The sequence below is a fragment of the Mytilus galloprovincialis genome, chromosome 10 (genome assembly GCF_965363235.1).
Source record: "Mytilus galloprovincialis chromosome 10, xbMytGall1.hap1.1, whole genome shotgun sequence".
Lineage (NCBI taxonomy): Eukaryota > Metazoa > Mollusca > Bivalvia > Mytilida > Mytilidae > Mytilus > Mytilus galloprovincialis.
In genome coordinates, this window is record NC_134847.1 from 90,125,144 (window position 1) to 90,145,701 (window position 20,558).

Sequence of the window (20,558 nt, forward strand, 5' to 3'; positions counted from 1 at the left end):
ACAAGAACAATATTTTTAACATCATATGATCTAACTAAAACACAAAACACAACAAAAAGACACTCTGTACAGGAATGTTAATATTCAGGAACACGAACAAAATCAAAGGTGTGATCTCAGCTGCAGGTGCTCTGGAAAGGTCAACAGTTTCATTTTAATTAGTTTGATCCAATGTACACCTTACTAGCGCACCTGAATCGTGTTTTCTTTAATCTAGACACTGGTTCACTGCAATGAAGAGCTTCAATCAGAAGTAGACAAGTAGCACTGGCTAGTTATTTTCTGCTTTGTACCGATCAAATGTTTTAAGCCCTTTTCAGTGGACTTAATAGTGTTTTTTTTTTTTAGTTTGGCTGTTACACCACTGGCCTAGGTTATGGAAAGGGTTGGACGTCTGTCACATTTAGTTTAGTTTAGTTTAAGCATATTTATTTATAGTGGATTGGGAAACAAGTTTTGCAATTTAAATTTATCTCTTTCCACTTTGCGGGTGCGAGTGCTTGACGTCTGTCACATTATATGTGTTCTACATATTCCCACATATCACGGCCGTTGGTTTTCAAGTTAGATCTGTTTTTCATTTGTCATTTCATGGCCGTTTATAGATTGCTACGCGGGGTTTTTTTTTTTTTTTGCTCATTGTTTAAGGCCGAACGATGACTGTGATTGCTGAATTAGTGTCGTTTGTCCCTGGTTAATAGTTGTCTCATTAGCAATCATAATACTGCAACGAAGATCAAAGATTAGAAATATCGAAAATAATATACCCTCTACTATTAGAAAGGATGTTATTAATATAACACTAATACTCTTAAAGTGATGTCCTGCTTTATTTCATATAAATTATGTGAACCAGTCAAACATGATTTTAAAAGCTTTGGTCTAGAGAACCACCGAGATAAACTGTTAGCGATATAACCAGAGAGAGACACACACACACAAAACAACAACACATAAATAAATAATACCAAATGAATAAATAAATAAATGAATGTTTAAACAAATAGCTGACAACCAAAAAACGTTACCTGTGAACTTGTAGAAACGGACATTAAAGACGGTGGTTTGTAGTCTCCAACAGCATCATATCCACAGGGTGACAAACACGTGCGATGTTTCCGCTTCCGGTACGTCCGACATATTATCACTATGACAACAGCTACAATCATTCCAGTCATTCCACAAACCACACCCAACACGACAGCAGATACCATCTTCATTGGTATCTGAAAATGTACAAATATCTCTATCCATTAGTGTTTTTTTTTTAACTTGTCACTCTATCCAAAGCCTATTGTTAGTCGACAATGTGGGTTTTATTTTTCCCTATCCTCATGAACATTTCTTGTCATTAGACATTCTCACGTGAACAATCTGTTGCGCGTGTATTAGATTTGTAAAATTAATCTACAAATCAAACCTGACAAGAGCAACATGCATTAAAAAAACACATAATAGCACATCAAGTCTTAAAAGGATTCAAACATAAAAGTACTTTTAAATGGGAAGATTTAAATGAATGAGTAAAATTCTATGGGGGCAATCTCATTGACAAACTATGAATGAAAGAAAAGCGGGAACATAAACACAGCACATAAATGATCGCATGTCATGGTGGTGTTTTACTCAGTCAAATTTAATTATTATCCTTCAAATGTACCAACCGGGAACAGTATTTTCCACATTTACAAATTTTATAGTATTTATAGACTGTAATGTCATACAACTTACCAGTTCAGACAATTTCCATCATGGAATATAAACTACACTTCCATGAACAAATCTGTGTTTATGTAGAATTAGTTATATAATGATGCCCAATACTTAATACGACGTATTTATGGTTTTATTTCATTTTAACGGTGTAATCAATGAGAAAATCCTGACGTTGCATTTTCTTTATATAAACGTTTCAAACCAACTCTACTGACATCGTCCAAATACTAGACGCGGTTATTCAATGGATTTTGGTGGATGCTGTCTATCTTATTTTGCTTTTTGTTTATTGTTTTGAAATCAATCGTAAATTGGTATATCACAGCACATGTATTCAAGTGACTAGTAATTTCAATATTTGGTATAAATTAAGGCATGTAACTGTTACGTCCTTATTCGGTATAGCCTGCGCAGGTATTGTTATTTCCTAAATTGTTACAAACAAACACGTGTATAATTATGTCCGTTAAGTTGGTATACACCTACATATACATGCTTTGTTCTAATTTGGTATACCACGAAGAAGGTATTGTAATGTCTTTAATTGGTATAAAATAACTCATTTATTGTTATGTCCGTATTTGGTATAAACTGACACATGAATTGTTATTTCCTAAGTTGATATAAACTGACACATGTATTATAATTTCCTTTTTTGGTACAAATCAACACATGTATTGAATTCTTGTTTTGTATAAACTGACGCAGGTAATATTATGTTATCTAGTACAAACTGACTCATGTATTAGAATACCCTTGTTTGGTATAGATTTACCCAAGTATTGGAGGTCCTGATTTGGTATAAACTGACACATATATTGTTTTATTCGTATTTGGTATCAGCTGACACAATTATTTGTTTGTCCTCATTTTTTATAAACTGACACATGTATATGCACAATGACACCGTTTGTATAAATTTCGTATGGTTTAACCTTTTTTTCTAAAATAAAGAAACCAGATATCAAAATAGAAGGTAAATCAAAAGATTAAGCCAATTTTAGACTGAAAACCATGACCAGAAAACAAGAATACCAATATCAACAGTCTTTAAATCACTTAAATCAGGCTTTCGATCAACACGAATCCGAGCAATAACCTGAGGTGCATTCTACTAGTTATAGCATTGGTATTACTCAAGTAAAGTATAACTTCCGGTATAGATGTTAAAATTAAGGATAGATAATAGTTTTGTTAACCTAAACTTTCAATAAAATAAAATACCAGAACCACACATGATTTGCATGAACTATTGGACAAAGTATTTCGATTACCATATTGTAACATGCGGTTTTATTTCAGCGAATTTGTATTAAGTAAAGACCCAGGCTTTTTCGTAATATTAATTGTATATGCAATTACAGATATATATGTTGTCGAAGTTATACAATGGAAAATCTCTGTTCCTACTTCTGTTACTAAGAAATATATTATAATTGAATCATGGAAATATTGCCATTCCATGTAAACTCTACAAATGACAGAAAATTAAATTTCCTACGGACAAGCGTTTCTAAATCAGGACTATCTACTCGACATTTATAGATTTTCTCAATCTTTGTGAACGGCATTTCCTGTCTTAATAACGACTTGTAATGACACTGACAAAGGTTGGCTATTATAATTACATTGTTTGACGTCATACCATTCAGAACTTCTCCTAGGAAATAAACATTAAAATCAGCTGTAAGGTGAAAATGGGAAACATTTAATTAGCGATAAATCTCATGGAAATGATGTTTGTCACTCGAAATTACAAGGTTGTCCTAACATTGGAGAGCAAAGCAACATTAAATGTATAAATAAACAGGTAAAACAATTCTCTACAGGGTATAGATAGTTCGATCATCAATATTTATAAAAGTCATCTGACTTGTATTGTCAGTCTAACATGTGTTTAATTTGGTGATAGACATGTATTGTTGGGATACTGTCCTGTTGCTGTATATCACATTTCCTTTTACTAATAGGTAAAATGGAAATATGTTTCATTTAATGAACGACCATTTAATTTAACTTCAAGGTGGGAATAATGGCTTTTTCCTAAAAAGTCATTCTGATCCAAAATTTGATGAAAAAGAATTTTCTGGTCAAGCAGATTACAAAACAAAAATTATTCTGAATCCAGATTTGCCTCATACCTGATAATGTTAAAATTTTGAAAAAATATTTAATTTAATTGATAGCGTCCAAAAACTAAATAAAAGTTCATGTTCTTACTCAGAAAAGCAAATATAACCACCACCCTATCCCCTTTAAAATTAAAAGGTTACTCCTTAAGAGAGGTCATAAGTGTTTCAGTGGTTGAAAATGTATTATGTGCAAGACCCTTATCCTGGTTTTTCATTTTCACGTGGATTTTATGACAGGGTGTTGGGTTGTTAAGTATGATATCAAATTCGAGTTTTAATCAAAGAAATTCATAATTTCACATAGAACGAGATGTTAATAAAATTGAGAATGGAAATGGGGAATGTGTCAAAGAGACAACAACCCGACCATAGAAAAAAACACAACATGTTTAGTCTTTATAATAAAAACCAAAAGTAAGTATCGTAAATAATAACAATAACGGTACCAATTTTCCTGCACCAGATGCGTATTTCGACAGTACATGTCTCTTCAGTGATGCTCGTGGCCACAATATATGAAATCCAAAGCTTATATAAAAGATGAAGAGCTATAATTCAAAAGGTTAAAAAAGTATAACCAAATCCGTGAAAGGAATCAGAGCTTTGAATGAGGGAGATACATTCCTTAATTTATAATAATTTTTAACATTTTGTAACAGCAAATTTTAATAACACAAAAAATCGGTATTTTATATATATCTATCCAATGCATCTTTCCAAAGCGTCGTTTCAGAATCTTGTAAAGTTTGTAGTCGCACTTCACATTAATTACGTGTCGCATCATTGGGCAGCTTCTTAATATTAAAATGTGTAGATTTCTGTAATATAACCAACAATAAAGGTTATAATAGGTATATGACAAACATAAAAGTTGTGATTCTCTGTGACTAATTGATTTCTGCCCTATTAATTAACACACAATGACATTATCAGAGGATACTATACTAATCAATACTGGAAAAACCTGACGCCTACTGACCGTGCTATAGTATGTCTATTGTTTTCTAAAATGATGTCAGGTAATCGACTCCATGGCAACCAAATTGTCATAATTAAACCATATAATACTGTGAATGATATATTTGATAATTTCTTTGATGAAAATGAATAACACTATTTATCTGATCAACTGCATATTAAAAGAATCTTTACGTAAAAAAAACCTATGGTAAATATGATCAAATATATTATACTTCTTTTCTTTGTATGAGCTTCTTATTATAAGGAACACCCCTTATTAGGTAATATTAAAATATTATACTTCTTTTCTTTGTATGAGCTTCTTATTATAAGGAACACCCCTTATCAGGTAATATTAAAATATATTATACTTCTTTTCTTTGTATGAGCTTCTTATTATAAGGAACACCCCTTATCAGGTAATATTAAAATAGTCAAAAGGGGGAAGAAGCAAGGATGAAATATATTACATCAAGATAAAATCTTATTACATATATACCTCTATACTTTTAACGCTTCTCGCGTGTATGTGATAGATGATAAAACAGATGGAGTACAAGCACGTACAGAAATAAAACACGTGAATTACAGGCATACTTTTTCATAACTATTGCAATCAATCTGTGAAATTAATTTTCATTAGGAAAAAAATAAACGAGCCAAAGCCTAAGGGTATTGAAAAAATGTAGAACGCTTGACCTGAACCCCCCCCCCCCCCCCCCCACACACACACACACAAACACACTTTTTTTTTAACGTCAACTTGATTTTTACCGCACAAATCATAGCAAAACATTAATGCTATTTCCGACAGTGAACTTCGAAGATTTAGAAGCGGTTCCAGGGACGGAGAAAAATGATGGGATTAACCTGGTTTTTGTAGCCAACTAAACCTGTCGCTTATACAGTTGTTTAAAACACAAGGAGATCATAGTGTGACACTACAAGAGATCTAGCAGTCACAATTCTGTAAAAATACATCACATAAATACTACACACTTGGCTTCAAAATCAAACAAACACTCAGAAAAATAAAATACATTAGGCTAAAAAACTTTATGATGACAATCCTATGAAATAATTATGATATTTAATATTTAGTGATTAGTATAACCAAATCCAGGCATCTGCATATAAGTAAATTAATGTTTCCTTATGTTTTAAGATGTATATAGTTGCTAAAATTATACCCTTTGGGTAGTGCTCCACAATTAATGGAGGAATATACAAGAAACTGAAAATCAGGCTAAAATCCTGGCAATGTAATAATAACCTACCTTAAGAGAAGAATTATCAATGTACGACAACTTGAAAAAGGGACAATATCATCATCAACAATAAAAGTTCATATTGCATCAATGCGGGGTATTTACAATGTACGACAACTTGAAAAAGGGACAATATCATCATTAACAATAAAAGTTCATAATGCATCAATGCGGGGTATTTACAGAAATTTTCAATATAAAGTACAATCTTTATGAAATATCAGTTTCTGAACTATAATGAAGGTAGATGAACTCATAACAAAGTCAGTGTCTGAATAAAGAATAGCTATTATAGTGGTCATTATTAGACATTTTTTGTTTTATATAAACACTATAAAGCCATTGTCATTCTCATCAAATAACTGAAGACGAAGGTTTTCTCACTCATAATAGTATTGTAGGTTGGGTAATGATAATAAACTGTCTATAGAAATAATGACACGTTTTTATTATGTTTATTTTATGGTCGTTCCGTTTTTTAGATATTCGACAGATAACATGTTAATGATCACATCCATGATTTTATCGATCGAATTGCTCTACAATGATTTTATCGATTGATTTACCGTTGTAGAAATAGGAAAATATATAAAAAAAAAAAGAAGATGTGGTATGATTTCCAATGAGACAACTGTCCACAAGAGACCAAAATGACGCAGTAATTAACAACTATAGGTCACCGTACGGCCTTCAACAATGAGCAAAGCCCATATCGCATAGTCAGCTATAAAAGGCCCCGACATTACAATGTAAAACAGTTCAAACGGGAAAACGGCCTTATTTATGTACAAAAATAAACGAACAACAAATATGTAACACATTAACAAACGACAACCACTGAATTACAGGCTCCTGACTTGGGACAGGCACATACATAAATAAGGTGGCGGGGTTAAACATGTTAGCGGGATCCCAACCCTCCCCTAACCTTGGACAGTGGTATAACACCTAAATACGCTATTTAAGGAAGTTCCAATTGAGGTAAAAAATATGATAACTGATAGATTTTGGTTTATGCTGATTTGGTAATTTATGTGCATATATACATGTATGTAATGATATTTTTCAGACATATTTAATGTGATGTATTTTTTTTTTTCATATGCATATCTTAGGCGACTTGACCTGATGTTAATTCTATATTCGTGTTTGTTCATTTCTGTAGAGACCTTGGTGAACTTACTATAACTTCTACGTCATGTTGGGCTCTTATCGTTAGTTTTATAATTGGCAATAATACTACATCTTCAAATGTTTTACTGATGAAATAACTCCGTAAAATATTCAACCATTTAATGTGATGCGTATTTCCGCAAAAGCGTTTGTAACTTCATTGGGGTGTAAAAGCGTTGACCGACGTACATTTTGTATCTAAAAATGTGCACACGGTCAACGCTTTTACAACCCTATGAAGTTACAAAAAGAAGCAATCAATACTTAGAATTACATTTTTTAGCTAGGATCATGAAAACACGATTTTCATCAAGTTTTCGTTTATTTATCTTTTTCTTTATTGAGGAAGCTCGTGTCATCATAAATGTTACATTTTATTTTGAAATAATGACATTAGATGTATGTTTAATTATGATACTTTATTCTGATTGGCTAACTGCACATCACGTATTATTCCTTAAGCAATTGCATTACTCAATAAAACTTTTCATTCATGATAACACGTGGTCCCACACAAAAAGTGCACAGGTGAATTAAATAAAACAATTATTAAATTCGTGTTTTCATGATTATAGCAATAAAATGTAATTATAAGTATTGAATGCTTGTTTTTGTAACTTCATAGGGTTGTAAAAGCGTTGACCGTGCGCAAATTTTTAGAATTCCGCGCTTCATACAAAATGTACTTCGGTCAACGCTTACACCCCAATGAAGTTACAAAAAGAAGCATTCAATTCTTAAATGTCAGGTAACTTCAGAACGACACGAGATGGCAGATAGCCAATCAAAGTAAAGTATTATTATGATACATACATGTAATGTTATTATTTACCTATAAGGGAAAGTATTTAGGATTTCACGTGAAAGATGTTATGTGAAATGTCTTCGTGATTTGTGTGACTTAAGATATGCCGATGTGAGCAAATTAAATTATAAAAACATTTGGGTATAAAACGAAGCACAATTTGCAAAGAAACGAAAGAGTGTGTCGCCACTGTCACCGATGAAGAATGCCACTATTTTATGGCATGTAGATTCTTGAATACTGTTTAAAAAGATCTGCTCCCACAATTTTTTCGCAAAAATGAAAACAGCGATGAATTTTTAAACAACTGGTGTCTTTAAACAATATAGTTCGATTGGAAAAAAAACTCCTATTAAAATGTAGAGATCGTCTAAAAGAAGGTAGTTCGTAGTAGATGTTTGTTCGACATCTTGTATCTAACTTCACACATGCAACACATATTGGTCCTATGTTGTTCATATATTTATATATTCTCTGTACTATTTATAAGAATAACGTATTCAGTCAGCTACTTATTCTAATAAAGGTTTTTATTGCCAAATTAGAAAAATAATAAAACTGCATTTTTAGTACCGAGAAAATGAACCTGATGGTATACGTTAATATAAAACCTATCACGAAACAATAACGGTTTACGTCAACGTTTCTTCTAATTATAATTGCTAGAATTATTTTGCCTTTCCCCTTCTTTCTAATTATTATACCTCAGTATTAGTTGTCACGTAGAACCTCCTAGCTATCAGAATGACTATAGTATTTATCTACATGTGTCAAAATCAATTTGGCATATATGGAAAAATCATCTTGGAGTTTCATTTCTAATTAATTAATAAGGTTGCACCGGAATTGTTTCTTGAGAAGGATTGGCCAGTGAATTCACAGAAGGTGATAAAGGGTTATTTCCATGCAACGTGATCGCCGTTTTTTATTTCACGCTCAACGTGTTTTTACTTTTTTATTTGACGTGGTGCCTCGTTCAACGTGTTCTGTTTATTTAATTTTATGTGCATCGCGATTTTCAAATGCTTTTTTGCATGCTCGTTATTTTTCAAATAAGTTTCAAACACTAGGCAGGGATCGCCAAGAAAATAAAATGATTGAATTTTGTTTTTTGATAAAACGGAAAGGCCTATGATGTTGTAAAAGCCGTAAACCATTTATATCATAAATGTGTAGACATACTAAATCGGGAATATCAAGTAAAAGAGTTTATATATACAAGAGGACAGTCACTCAGTCACAAAAGGTTCACATCAAAGTCTTTATTTTTCGTGCAACATTCATGACAGAAATTATTTCACGTTCAACTTGAAATTGTGTCTTATTTCACGTTTTTTTTTTCGTGCAAGCACCCCTTTACCACCCTCTTCATACTGGGATCAGTAAATGTAGAAAGACAACTATATATAGTGAAAAGATGGGGTGTTTTAGTTAAAAAAAATAAACCTAAGTATCATCAAATTCCTCTTTTTAGCGTAGGAAAAAAATACCTTACTCTGTTAAATATTTCATAATCAACTGTACACATATATGTATCATAAACATGGCAGACCAAATATGTAGTTAATAAGGTCTTTTGTCATAGCTAAAAAAACTTGTAGCAGTACATAAGTAATGGTAAAGGGACTATCAGCACTGTATATGAAGAAATCACAGGTTCTACTTATGTAAATATGCTTCCTCTGCAAAGGAATTTTTAGAGATAGTTAAATTATATTACATAAATTAACCGTAGCGGTTTATGGTACAGTAGTTATTAAACAAACCGTAATCACTAACACTGGTATAATCAACTGATTCCAAATCCTAATAGTGAATGTGTTTATAAAATATACTTGTATCATTCATGATAAAAAGTAAAAACACAAAAATACTGAACTCCGAGGAAAATTCAAAAAGGAAAATCAAAAATCAAAAGGCAAAATCAAAAGTCCAAACACATCAAACGAATGGATAACAACTGTCATATTCCTGACTTGGTACAGGCATTTTCTAATGTAGAAAATGGTGGATTGAACCTGGTTTTATAGCTAGCTAAACCTCTCACTTGTATGACAGTCGCATCAAATTCCATTACATTGTCAACGATGCATGAACAAAACAAACATACTCAAAGAGTAAAAATGTCAAAAATAGGGGTACAACAGTCAATATTGTGTTATCATCTTAATATCACTACATAAACAACAAATGTAACAAAGTAGGCATACATCAAATTTAACATTCTCATTTTGCTTTTCTTATACGGCTGAATTTATCTATGTAAAGTCTACCCATAAATGAAAGAAGGTTTTCATTACTGGTGTAAATTTGCGCGTTTGAAATTCGCACAGGTAGACCTAAAAATAATTTTGTCATATGACGGCATACATAAATGCAGACTCACGTAAAGTAGATATAACAAAAAACAGACTTACAGTAAAAATAATAAATAAAATAATGGTGTGGTTCAAAGTATGACGGGACACATAAGTACAGTTTCACGTCAAATACGGCTGAATTTATCTATGTAAAGTCTACCCATAAATGATAGAAGGTATTCATTACTGGTGTAAAATTGCGCGTTTGAAATTCGCACAGGTAGACATAAAAATAATTTTGTCGTATGACGGCATACATAAATGCAGACTCACGTAAAGTAGATATAACAAAAACCAGATTTAACTGTAAAAGTAATAATAATAAATAAAATAATGGTGTGGTTCAAAGTATGACGGGATACATAAGTACAGTTTCACGTCAAATGTATATCATAAAAAACAGACTAAACAGAAAAAGTAGTCTTATTGAATAAAATAGTTTAGTCATTCATAGTATGTCAAGATCCTTAAGTAAAAGTAATATCAATAAATGAAATAATTTTGCCGTTCAAAGTATGTGGTTTTACGTAACCACAGAGTCACTTCAAATGAATATCTAAAAAAGACATATAAAAGAATACTATAATATGTAATTAAGATGATAACAAACGTCAGTACGCAACATCTATACTTCAAGACCATCTTGTATTATTTGTGAAGTTGATACGGAATATTTATCAACAAGTTCTGGGTATCTTCCGATGAACTTTTTTAGAAAAAGGACGAGACGTTCTTTGACATACCCCTGGTTCATCAATTTTCTGCTCAGACACTGGTGACGTTTTACAAAGTCTGAATAGGAGCTGCAAGCTCTTGAATACCTAATAAGTTGGGAAATGTATATTCCATATGCAGGTGAAGTTGGTATATTACTACTAAGGTGGGGGAAATTGATAATTTCAAAATTAAAATCGTCTCGTTTGTCATAGATTCTGGTACTGAGATGACTGTGTATGTCAAATTCGAGGTATAAGTCTAAAAATGAGGCAGAGGAAGCCGTGTCTGTGGTCTCTTTAATTTCTAGTTCTGGTGGGTATATTAATGGAATCCAATCAGAAAAGTTCGGATTGTTAATGGAAAGAACATCATCAATATATCTGAAAGTGAAATTAAATAACCTGGCTTCTTTGATCTTCTTGTTTTTGACAAGTGTCTGAAGGAACTCCGATTCATATGAAAATAAGAAGAGGTCGGCAAGGAGAGGCGCACAGTTCGTTCCCATAGGAATGCCGACAATTAGTTTTGTTTACATCAAATCACCGATATGTGTACAACCAAATGAATCCACCAATAAATGTTTAATTTGGCAGTCACCCATGTTTGTATTTTCTGTCTTTTATTTGTATGATCATGTAAAGTTACCGATATTTGTATGATCATGTAAAGTTCGCGATATTTGTATGATCGTGTAAAGTTCCCGATATTTGTAGGATTATGTAAAGTTACCAATATTTGTATGATCATGTAAAGTTACCGATATTTGTATGATCATGTAAAGTTTTCGATATTTGTTTGATCATGTAAAGTTACTGATATCTGTATGATCATGTAAAGTTACCAATATTTGTATTATCATGCAAAGTTACCGTATTTGAGTGATCATGTAAAGTTTTCGATATTTGTTTGATCATGTAAAGTTACCGATATTTGTATGATTATGTAAAGTTTCCGATATTTGTTTGATCATGTAAAGTTACCGATATTTGTATGATCATGTAAAGTTACCGATATTTGCATGATCATGCAAAGTTACCGATATTTGTATGATCATATAAAGTTAACGATATTTGTATGATCATGCAAAGTTACCGATATTTGTATGATCATGCAAAGTTACCGATATTTGTATGATCATGTAAAATTAACAATATTTGTTTGATCATGTAAAGTTACCGATATTTGTAGGATCATGTAAAATTACCGATATTTGTAGGATCATATTAAGTTATCGATATTTGCAGGATCATGTAAAGTTACCGATATTTATAGGATCATGTAAAGTTACCGATATTTGTAGGATCATGTAAAGTAACCGATATTTGTAGGATCATGTAAAATTACCGATATTTGTTTGATCATGTAAAGTTACCGTTACTTGTAGGATCAGGTAAAGTTACCGATATGTGTAGGATCATTTAAAGTTACCGATATGTGTAGGATCATGTGAAGTTACCGGTATTTGTAGGATCATGTAAAGTTACCGATATTTGTAAATATAATCATTTAAAGTTACTGATATTTGTATGATCATGTACAGTAACCGATATTTGTATGATCATATAAAGTTAACGATATTTGTATGATCATGCAAAGTTACCGATATTTGTATGATCATGCAAAGTTACCGATATTTGTATGATCATGTAAAGTTAACAATATTTGTTTGATCATGTAAAGTTACCGATATTTTTAGGATCATGTAAAATTACCGATATTTGTAGGATCATATTAAGTTATCGATATTTGCAGGATCATGTAAAGTTACCGATATTTATAGGATCATGTAAAGTTACCGATATTTGTAGGATCATGTAAAGTAACCGATATTTGTAGGATCATGTAAAATTACCGATATTTGTTTGATCATGTAAAGTTACCGTTAATTGTAGGATCATGTAAAGTTACCGATATTTGTAGGATCATTGAAAGTTACCGATATGTGTAGGATCATGTGAAGTTACCGATATTTGTAGGATCATGTAAAGTTACCGATATTTGTAAATATAATCATTTAAAGTTACTGATATTTGTATGATCATGTACAGTAACCGATATTTGTATGATCATGTAAAGTTACCGATATGTGTATGATCATGTAAAGTTATTTCTATTATGAATTACAAAATACGTTGAACCCTAAACGTCAAAATCATTCAATCGCGAAGTGGAATTAACATTTTGTGGATTTTTATAAAATTCTATATATAACTTTTGGACTATTTTCCATCTCGGTCTATTTCTGAAATTTATTCTCACATACTTTTGATTTTTTAACACTATATGCTAACATTGCCTATGTAAATATTAAAATTGTTTGTATGCACATTGAACGACAAATCTATGTGACGTATAAAATTTTCTGACGTCAGACACACAAATCAATGAATGTGTTTGTAGATAGATGTTTTTGTGTTCTGTTAAATTGTTCCTTTTAAAATTGTTATACGATGATGTCTGATGTACCCATATTTTGACTATTTTATTTATTGTGTGTGTTTAGTTAACGCATCAATGTAAAAATAACGGAATTTGATGATACTGTCATCAAAGTGAGAGGGTTAGCGCTATAAAACCAGGTTTAATCCACCATTTTCTACATTTGAAAATGCCTGTACCAAGTCAGGAATATGACAGTTCTTGTCCATTCGTTTTTGATGCGTTTTGTTATTTGATTTTGCCATGTGATTATGGACTTTCCGAATTGATTATCCTCAAAGTTAAATTTTTATTGTGATTTTTCATTTTACCGATATTTTTAAATATGATCATGTAAAGTTACCGATATTTGTATGATCATGTAAAGTAACCGATATTTGTATGATCATGTAAAGTTAGCGATATTTGTATGATCAGCCGTAGAAGTCTCTTGAGTAAAAACCAAGGCATACGAAAAGTACCCATTTTTTATCTATTTTTTCAAAATTTTATGTTATCTGCCTTAACCGCCTTAGTCAGCGATATTTTTTTATTAGGTCATCGATACTTTTATAATCAGTTGTAGTCAGCGATATTTGTATAATAACTCAAACTTAGCGATAGTGTACAATTCACGAAAGTCATCGATATTGGAATAATCATTGGATGCGATATTTCTTTAATCAGCCGAAGACAGCAATACAAATATTTGTTTAATCAGCTGGAATCTCCGATACTTGTTTTATCAGCTAAAGTTAGAAATTGAGTGATCAGCAAGTCATTGGTGTTCGTATTATCTGCCTTAGTAAGCAATATCTACATGATAGGTTTAAGTCTGACATCGATAATTGTTTTATCATTGATATTTCGATAATCAACCAAAGTCATCGATATCTACATGATAGGTTTAAGTCTGACATCGATAATTGTTTTATCATTGATATTTCGATAATCAACCAAAGTCATCGATTTCTACATGATAGGTTTAAGTCTGACATCGATAATTGTTTAATCATTGATATCTCGATAATCAACCAAAGTCATCGATATCTACATGATAGGTTTAAGTCTGACATCGATAATTGTTTAATCATTGATATATCGATAAGCAACCAAAGTCATCGATATCTACATGATAGGTTTAAGTCTGACATCGATAATTGTTTAATCATTGATATCTCGATAATCAACCAAAGTCATCGATTTCTACATGATAGGTTTAAGTCTGACATCGATAATTGTTTTATCATTGATATCTCGATAATCAACCAAAGTCATCGATATCTACATGATAGGTTTAAGTCTGACATCGATAATTGATATCTAAATAATCAGCCAAAGTCATCGATATCTATAAATACAATCAACAGGAGTCTCTGAATAGCCATAGAAGTACTCCTGCTTTATTTATTATTTTGTTGCAATCTTTTTTTGTCACTTCATCATTGTAAATACAATAATTTGTCTGTCCTGATTTGAGGGGACACAAGAAGAGGATAATCACCTATGCATAGAAAACGTGTTTATAAATTTCATATTTTTTTTTATACTTTATTTTGGCGACTTGTTTTCGACAAGTGTGGGTGTTATTTTACCTACAAATTCAATAAAACGCATAAATATTCCCTACTAAGATTTCGCAATTAACAATGAAGAACTAAATGCAGGTTTCATTACCTACAATGCATTTAGACAGAAGCTCTCTCTGTATATTAACAACGTTGCTTGCTACATGGTAAATGTATAAGACAATTCAATAAGTCCTCTTAAGCCAGATTGATTGTAATGTTATAACGATATTCTCTATCTGATAACAAGTTTAAACCTATGCTATATCTCTCGCCGGCGATTTGTACTAATAGAAAAGATTTCGTACGATTATCCGTAGGCAGAAGTACATATTCAAATTCTAAACTTCAGACACATTGTAAACCAATCTTTTAGAAAGTGTTTTTCTCAGTAATTCATAATTGGCAGAAGTTATAATAGTCAATAATAGAATAGATGAATGCAATGAAAGGCTTGTTGAAAAAATCTGGGGTTTTTCATTATTAACTACCATTTCAATTGTTTATAGGACGGGAAAAGGTCAGGTGGTCGACATGGGCTTTGCTCATTGTTGAAGGCCATACGGTGACCTATAGTTGTTAATGTCTGTGTCATTTAGGTCTCTTGTGGACAGTTGTCTCATTGGCAATCAAACACATCTTGTTTTTTTTTATATCTAGAAGAAAAAACGTCGCGAGAAACTTTTAAATTGGTTTTGCACTGTTTTAGAGGTTTGTCAAGGGCGTTTACATGTCTGTATGATATGTCATTGATTACTCATTAATATACACGCTTTACCATCAAATTTGTGAAGGACTGAAAAATGCTATATATCAGAAAGTCAGAGATTGTTTCAACGTACATATATAAATTACAGTTCAAATCGCCCTTAAGTTTGGAAAGCTGTTCATAAATTAAACTGAGTCCACCAAGCATATCTAGCTTCAAATCGCCCCTTAGTCTATACAGCTGTTAACGAATTAAACAGAGACCACCAAAATTTCAAGTTTCAAACCACCCCTAAGTCCATCAAATATGTCAAACTTCAAATCGCCCCTTAGTCGGAAAGCTGTTTATGAATTGAACAAAGACCACTAAATATGTCAAGCTTCAAATCGCCCCTTAGTCCTGAGAGCTGTTACTGAATTAAACAGAGACCGCAAAATATGTCAAGTTTCAAATTGCCCTTAAGTCTGGAGAGCAGTTCATTAATTAAACGGAGATCACCAAATATGTTAAGCGTTAAATTGCTCCTATGTCTGGAGAGCTGTTGATAAATTAAACGGAGACCACTAAATATGTCTGGCTTTAAATCACCCCTTAGTCTGGAGAGCTGTTAATGAATAAAATAGAGACCACTATAAAATATGTAAAGCTTTAAATCGCCTCTTTAGTCTGGAGAGCTGTTAATAAATTAAACAGAGACCACTATAAAATATGTCAAGCTTTAAATCGCCTCTTTAGTCTGGAGAGCTGTTAATACATTAAACAGAGACCACTATAAAATATGTCAAGCTTTTAATCGCTCCTTTGGTCTGGAGAGCTGTTAATAAATTAAACTGAGACCACCAAAAAATATGTCAAGCCTTAAATTGCCCCTTTAGTCCGGAGAACTGTTAATGAATTAAATAGAGACCACTATAAAATATGTAAAGCTTTAAACCGCCCTTTTAGTCTGGAGAGCTGTTAATACATTAAAGAGAGACCACTAAATATGCCAAAATTTAAATAGTCCGAAATCTTTAAGGTTTTAAATTAAGGAGACCACCAAATATCCCTTATATTAGTTTGGATATATGACCCATGACAAGGCAGATAGCTCACGAAATATTCATCTAGTTTCAATATTTTTTTCTACATGTATAGTTTCATATTTTCATAAAGTATTAATATAAACTATAGATCATTGAACATGTATGATGTCAACTTTTTAAAGATAAACAAAATGCGCCTCCTTAAAGTAAATGAACATGTGCAATATTATGACCATGATGCTAATTAATTAAGCTAATATTTCTATTCTTGGATTGTTTCACGCAAGTTGGATACATGAACGTAATCAGAAAACTTGGTTTTCAAACAAATTAAATGAGTTTATCTGTATGAATTAAACACCTTTTGTTAATATATGAAAATAACGAAACATGCTGCCAAGCTATGAGATGTAATAAAGATGAATTAAACACCTTCTGTTAATATATAAAAAATAACATCGTTATAATATTGGTGTGGTCAAATGAACTAAACGTTAGACGTATAAATATAATGTTGTGTTGTCAAGTGTCTAATCGTTATACTATTACTGTGGTCAAATGGTCTAATCGTTATAATATTGCTGTGGTCAAATGTTATAATCGTTATAATATTGCTGTGGTCAAATGGTCTAATCGTTATAATATTACTGTGGTCAAATGGTCTAATCATTATAATATTACTGTGGTCAAATGGTCTAATCGTTATAATATTGCTGTGGTCAAATGTTCTAATCGTTAGACGTATAAATATAATGTTATGTTCTCAAAGGGTCTGATCGTTATAATATAACTGTGGTCAAATGATCTAATCGTTATAATATTGCTGTGGTCAAATGGTCTAAACGTTAGACGTATAAATATAATGTTATGTTGTCAAAGGGTCTGATCGTTATAATATAACTGTGGTCAAATGGTCTAATCGTTATAATATTGCTGTGGTCAAATGGTCTAAACGTTAGACGTATAAATATAATGTTATGTGGTCAAATGGTCTAATCGTTATAATATTCCTGTCAAATGGTATAATCGTTGTACGTATAAATATAATATTACTGTGGTCAAATGGTCTAATCGTTATAATATTCCTGTGATCAAACGGTCTTATTGTATAATTTTGCTGTGGTCAAATGGTCTGATCCTTACAAGTATAAATTTAATCTTTCTTGGTCAAAGAATCTAATCGTTAGTCGTATGAATGTAATCTTGTAAATGACAGTTATTCAAATGTCAAGTCGAGGCTGGCACTGGCTTTAATCTTGTTTGCATATATAACATACTTTGCTAAGGATTCCTTAACTGTATAATCAATAAAACCTGTGATATACTTGATAGATGTTGGAATCAGAGGCTCACTGGATAAGCTTTAAGTGCTGTGATCCGTGCTAAAGTACATTTTGACGACTGCGATGCAAGAGTACACACACACATTCTTAATTATATAACCATGACAATTTGATTTTCAGTAAATATTTCTGAGTTAAATGACTTTTACCAATTAACTGTATCGCATTATATAGGAAATGCCTAAAAACAGGTTGTTGCCAACAGAATTTCATATTATTGTTGACGCTACCAATTGCGTTAAACCCCTTCTGGAATAATCAGCTCTTTAACATTAGTATTGGTTTTGAATTTAAATAATTTGGCCTCGTACATCACTGAAGATATATTAATTGTCGAAATGCGCATCTGATGCAGTAAAGGTAAAATTGGTCACTGTCATTAGTGTTAATACAAAACAAATTGACAATACAGAACTCTTTATTTAAGTTACCCCCGGTATTGCAACACATCTAATTATTCCGCACATAATGTTTTATAAACGAAAATGTCAAACTTTAGTATTTTAGGCACCGAAAAAATCCAGAAAAGAAACAACTGCGGGTGCGGGATTTTCTCGCTGCGTTGAAGATCCATTAGTGGCCTTCGGCTGTTATCTGTTCTTGGTTGGGTTGTTGTCTCTTTGACATATTTCCCATTTGTATTCTCAATTTTAACTCTTATCATAATTGTTTATATTACTCTTAAAGTCAAAGAAGCCTTATACACAGAAAAAAAACCTGTCAAGAACTGGTACGAAATATCTGTGAACGTAAAATAGACTTTTTAGTATTACAAGTTTCCTACGTCTCTCTCTCTCCCTATGTTTATAACTAGCACCAGGTTTCAACATATGTATATTGAACGGAAGGATTCGTTTTTTGTTAGTTTACGATTTTAATACCGATAAAATAAAAAGATAGGGAGTATTATGAGTTGTAAATCGAAGAAGGCATGGTAACAAAATGGACATGAAATAAAACAGAATGTTTCTTCAACTGTTTATAATCCCTTCATATAAACAGCAGAAAAGTAATGTATACATATTTATGGGCGTAACATGTGATGTATCCACGATAATCCGCTGCCTACGTTAGAACCGATCGTTTATCAAATGTCCCCCGAGATTTCATTTCCATATAGAGGATTATTTATACAGTTGTCATTTTACAAGTAAACAGAACGCCTACATTTCTAACGTTTGTTTGTAAACACTGCTAAGTTTAAACGATGAAGAAATAAGATATTATTCATTTAAAACGTCAATAGTTTGCTTTTTTTTCTAGTCATGAAATCAAAACAGTTTGATTCATTCTTTAACGCTGCAGTTTCTTCAAAACAGTTAGTCTCCTTCTTGTATTTACGCTGCAATTTACAATAATTTAGCATTATTTTTCTTAGTATTGTCATTAAAAAACAAAGTACCGTGATGACTTAATTTTTTGTTGTTTTCATATCAATCATAATTATGAAGTTGTTTTCAAATTCATATTCGAATATCAATTGAAATGTCTTTTTATCCATCTTCATTTGTTCCTACAAAACATTTTATCGGATAAAGGATTTATGTAGTAAGACTATTCAAGTCCTTGATCTGATACAAATATATACGGAAATCTGACAACAATAAAATCAAAATCAAAAGCATTGAAAAAAATAATAGAGCATTACCTCTTTTATCTATTTTCTTTCTTCATGATTCCTCGTATCCTCCTTGTTCATTTTCACTTTAATCACGCGTGATTTCACTTTAATCACGGAAGGTAACGTCTCAATATAATAACCTCAACAACTTGTTGCTCGGAATAAAATCCAATAAAATCACTTCGATTTTTTTCTCGTTATAAACAGTAAGAATCTACAGCTTCTATACATCTGATCAGTGAAAATTATTGTCAGTGTCAACGGGCAGACGACAGTGGAACGTAACGTGCTAATTGTGTCAACGCGCAGACGACACCGAAACGGAACGTGCTAATTGTGTTTTTTTTAATTGTGAATCGCGTCTGCTGTTACAAGATCAGTTTTATTATTATGCTATCTTGTCTTTTAGAAGAAAAACTTTAACCTGAAATCAATGTATTGTCTATTAACATTAGAATGTGTTAATGATGTGTTGCCCTGATAACAACGATGTTATCTCCATTTACCCACGTGATGATTAACTCATTCATACATCTTTATTACAAATATTACAAGAAATTACCATCTTGATATTGAAATCACGTATTTTATCCTTTCTTAATTAAAAACGTTTATTGTTGTCCAAAGAAAAATTGTGTCCCTCTTTGTAAAGGGTTGCATGTAATGAAACCGTAAATGACCCGAGGCAAATATAAAATTTAATATCTATACTAATTTGGTTTTGTACAAGTGGAAACTGTAAA

General features: G+C 31.7%; 1 protein-coding gene across 1 annotated transcript in view; it reads right to left on the reverse strand.

The window, feature by feature from the left end:
• LOC143048734 (synaptotagmin-C-like) overlaps positions 1 to 20,270 on the reverse strand; it is a 46,747-nt gene extending 26,477 nt beyond the window's left edge. The window contains exons 1-2 of the mRNA XM_076222598.1: positions 19,843 to 20,270; positions 1,029 to 1,226 (exon numbers count right to left, since the gene is read on the reverse strand). Coding sequence (XP_076078713.1) covers positions 1,029 to 1,220 — 192 coding nt within the window. The 5' untranslated portion in view covers positions 1,221 to 1,226; positions 19,843 to 20,270. The remainder of the gene's footprint in view (positions 1 to 1,028; positions 1,227 to 19,842) is intronic.
• Between the last annotated feature and the right edge of the window lie 288 nt (positions 20,271 to 20,558).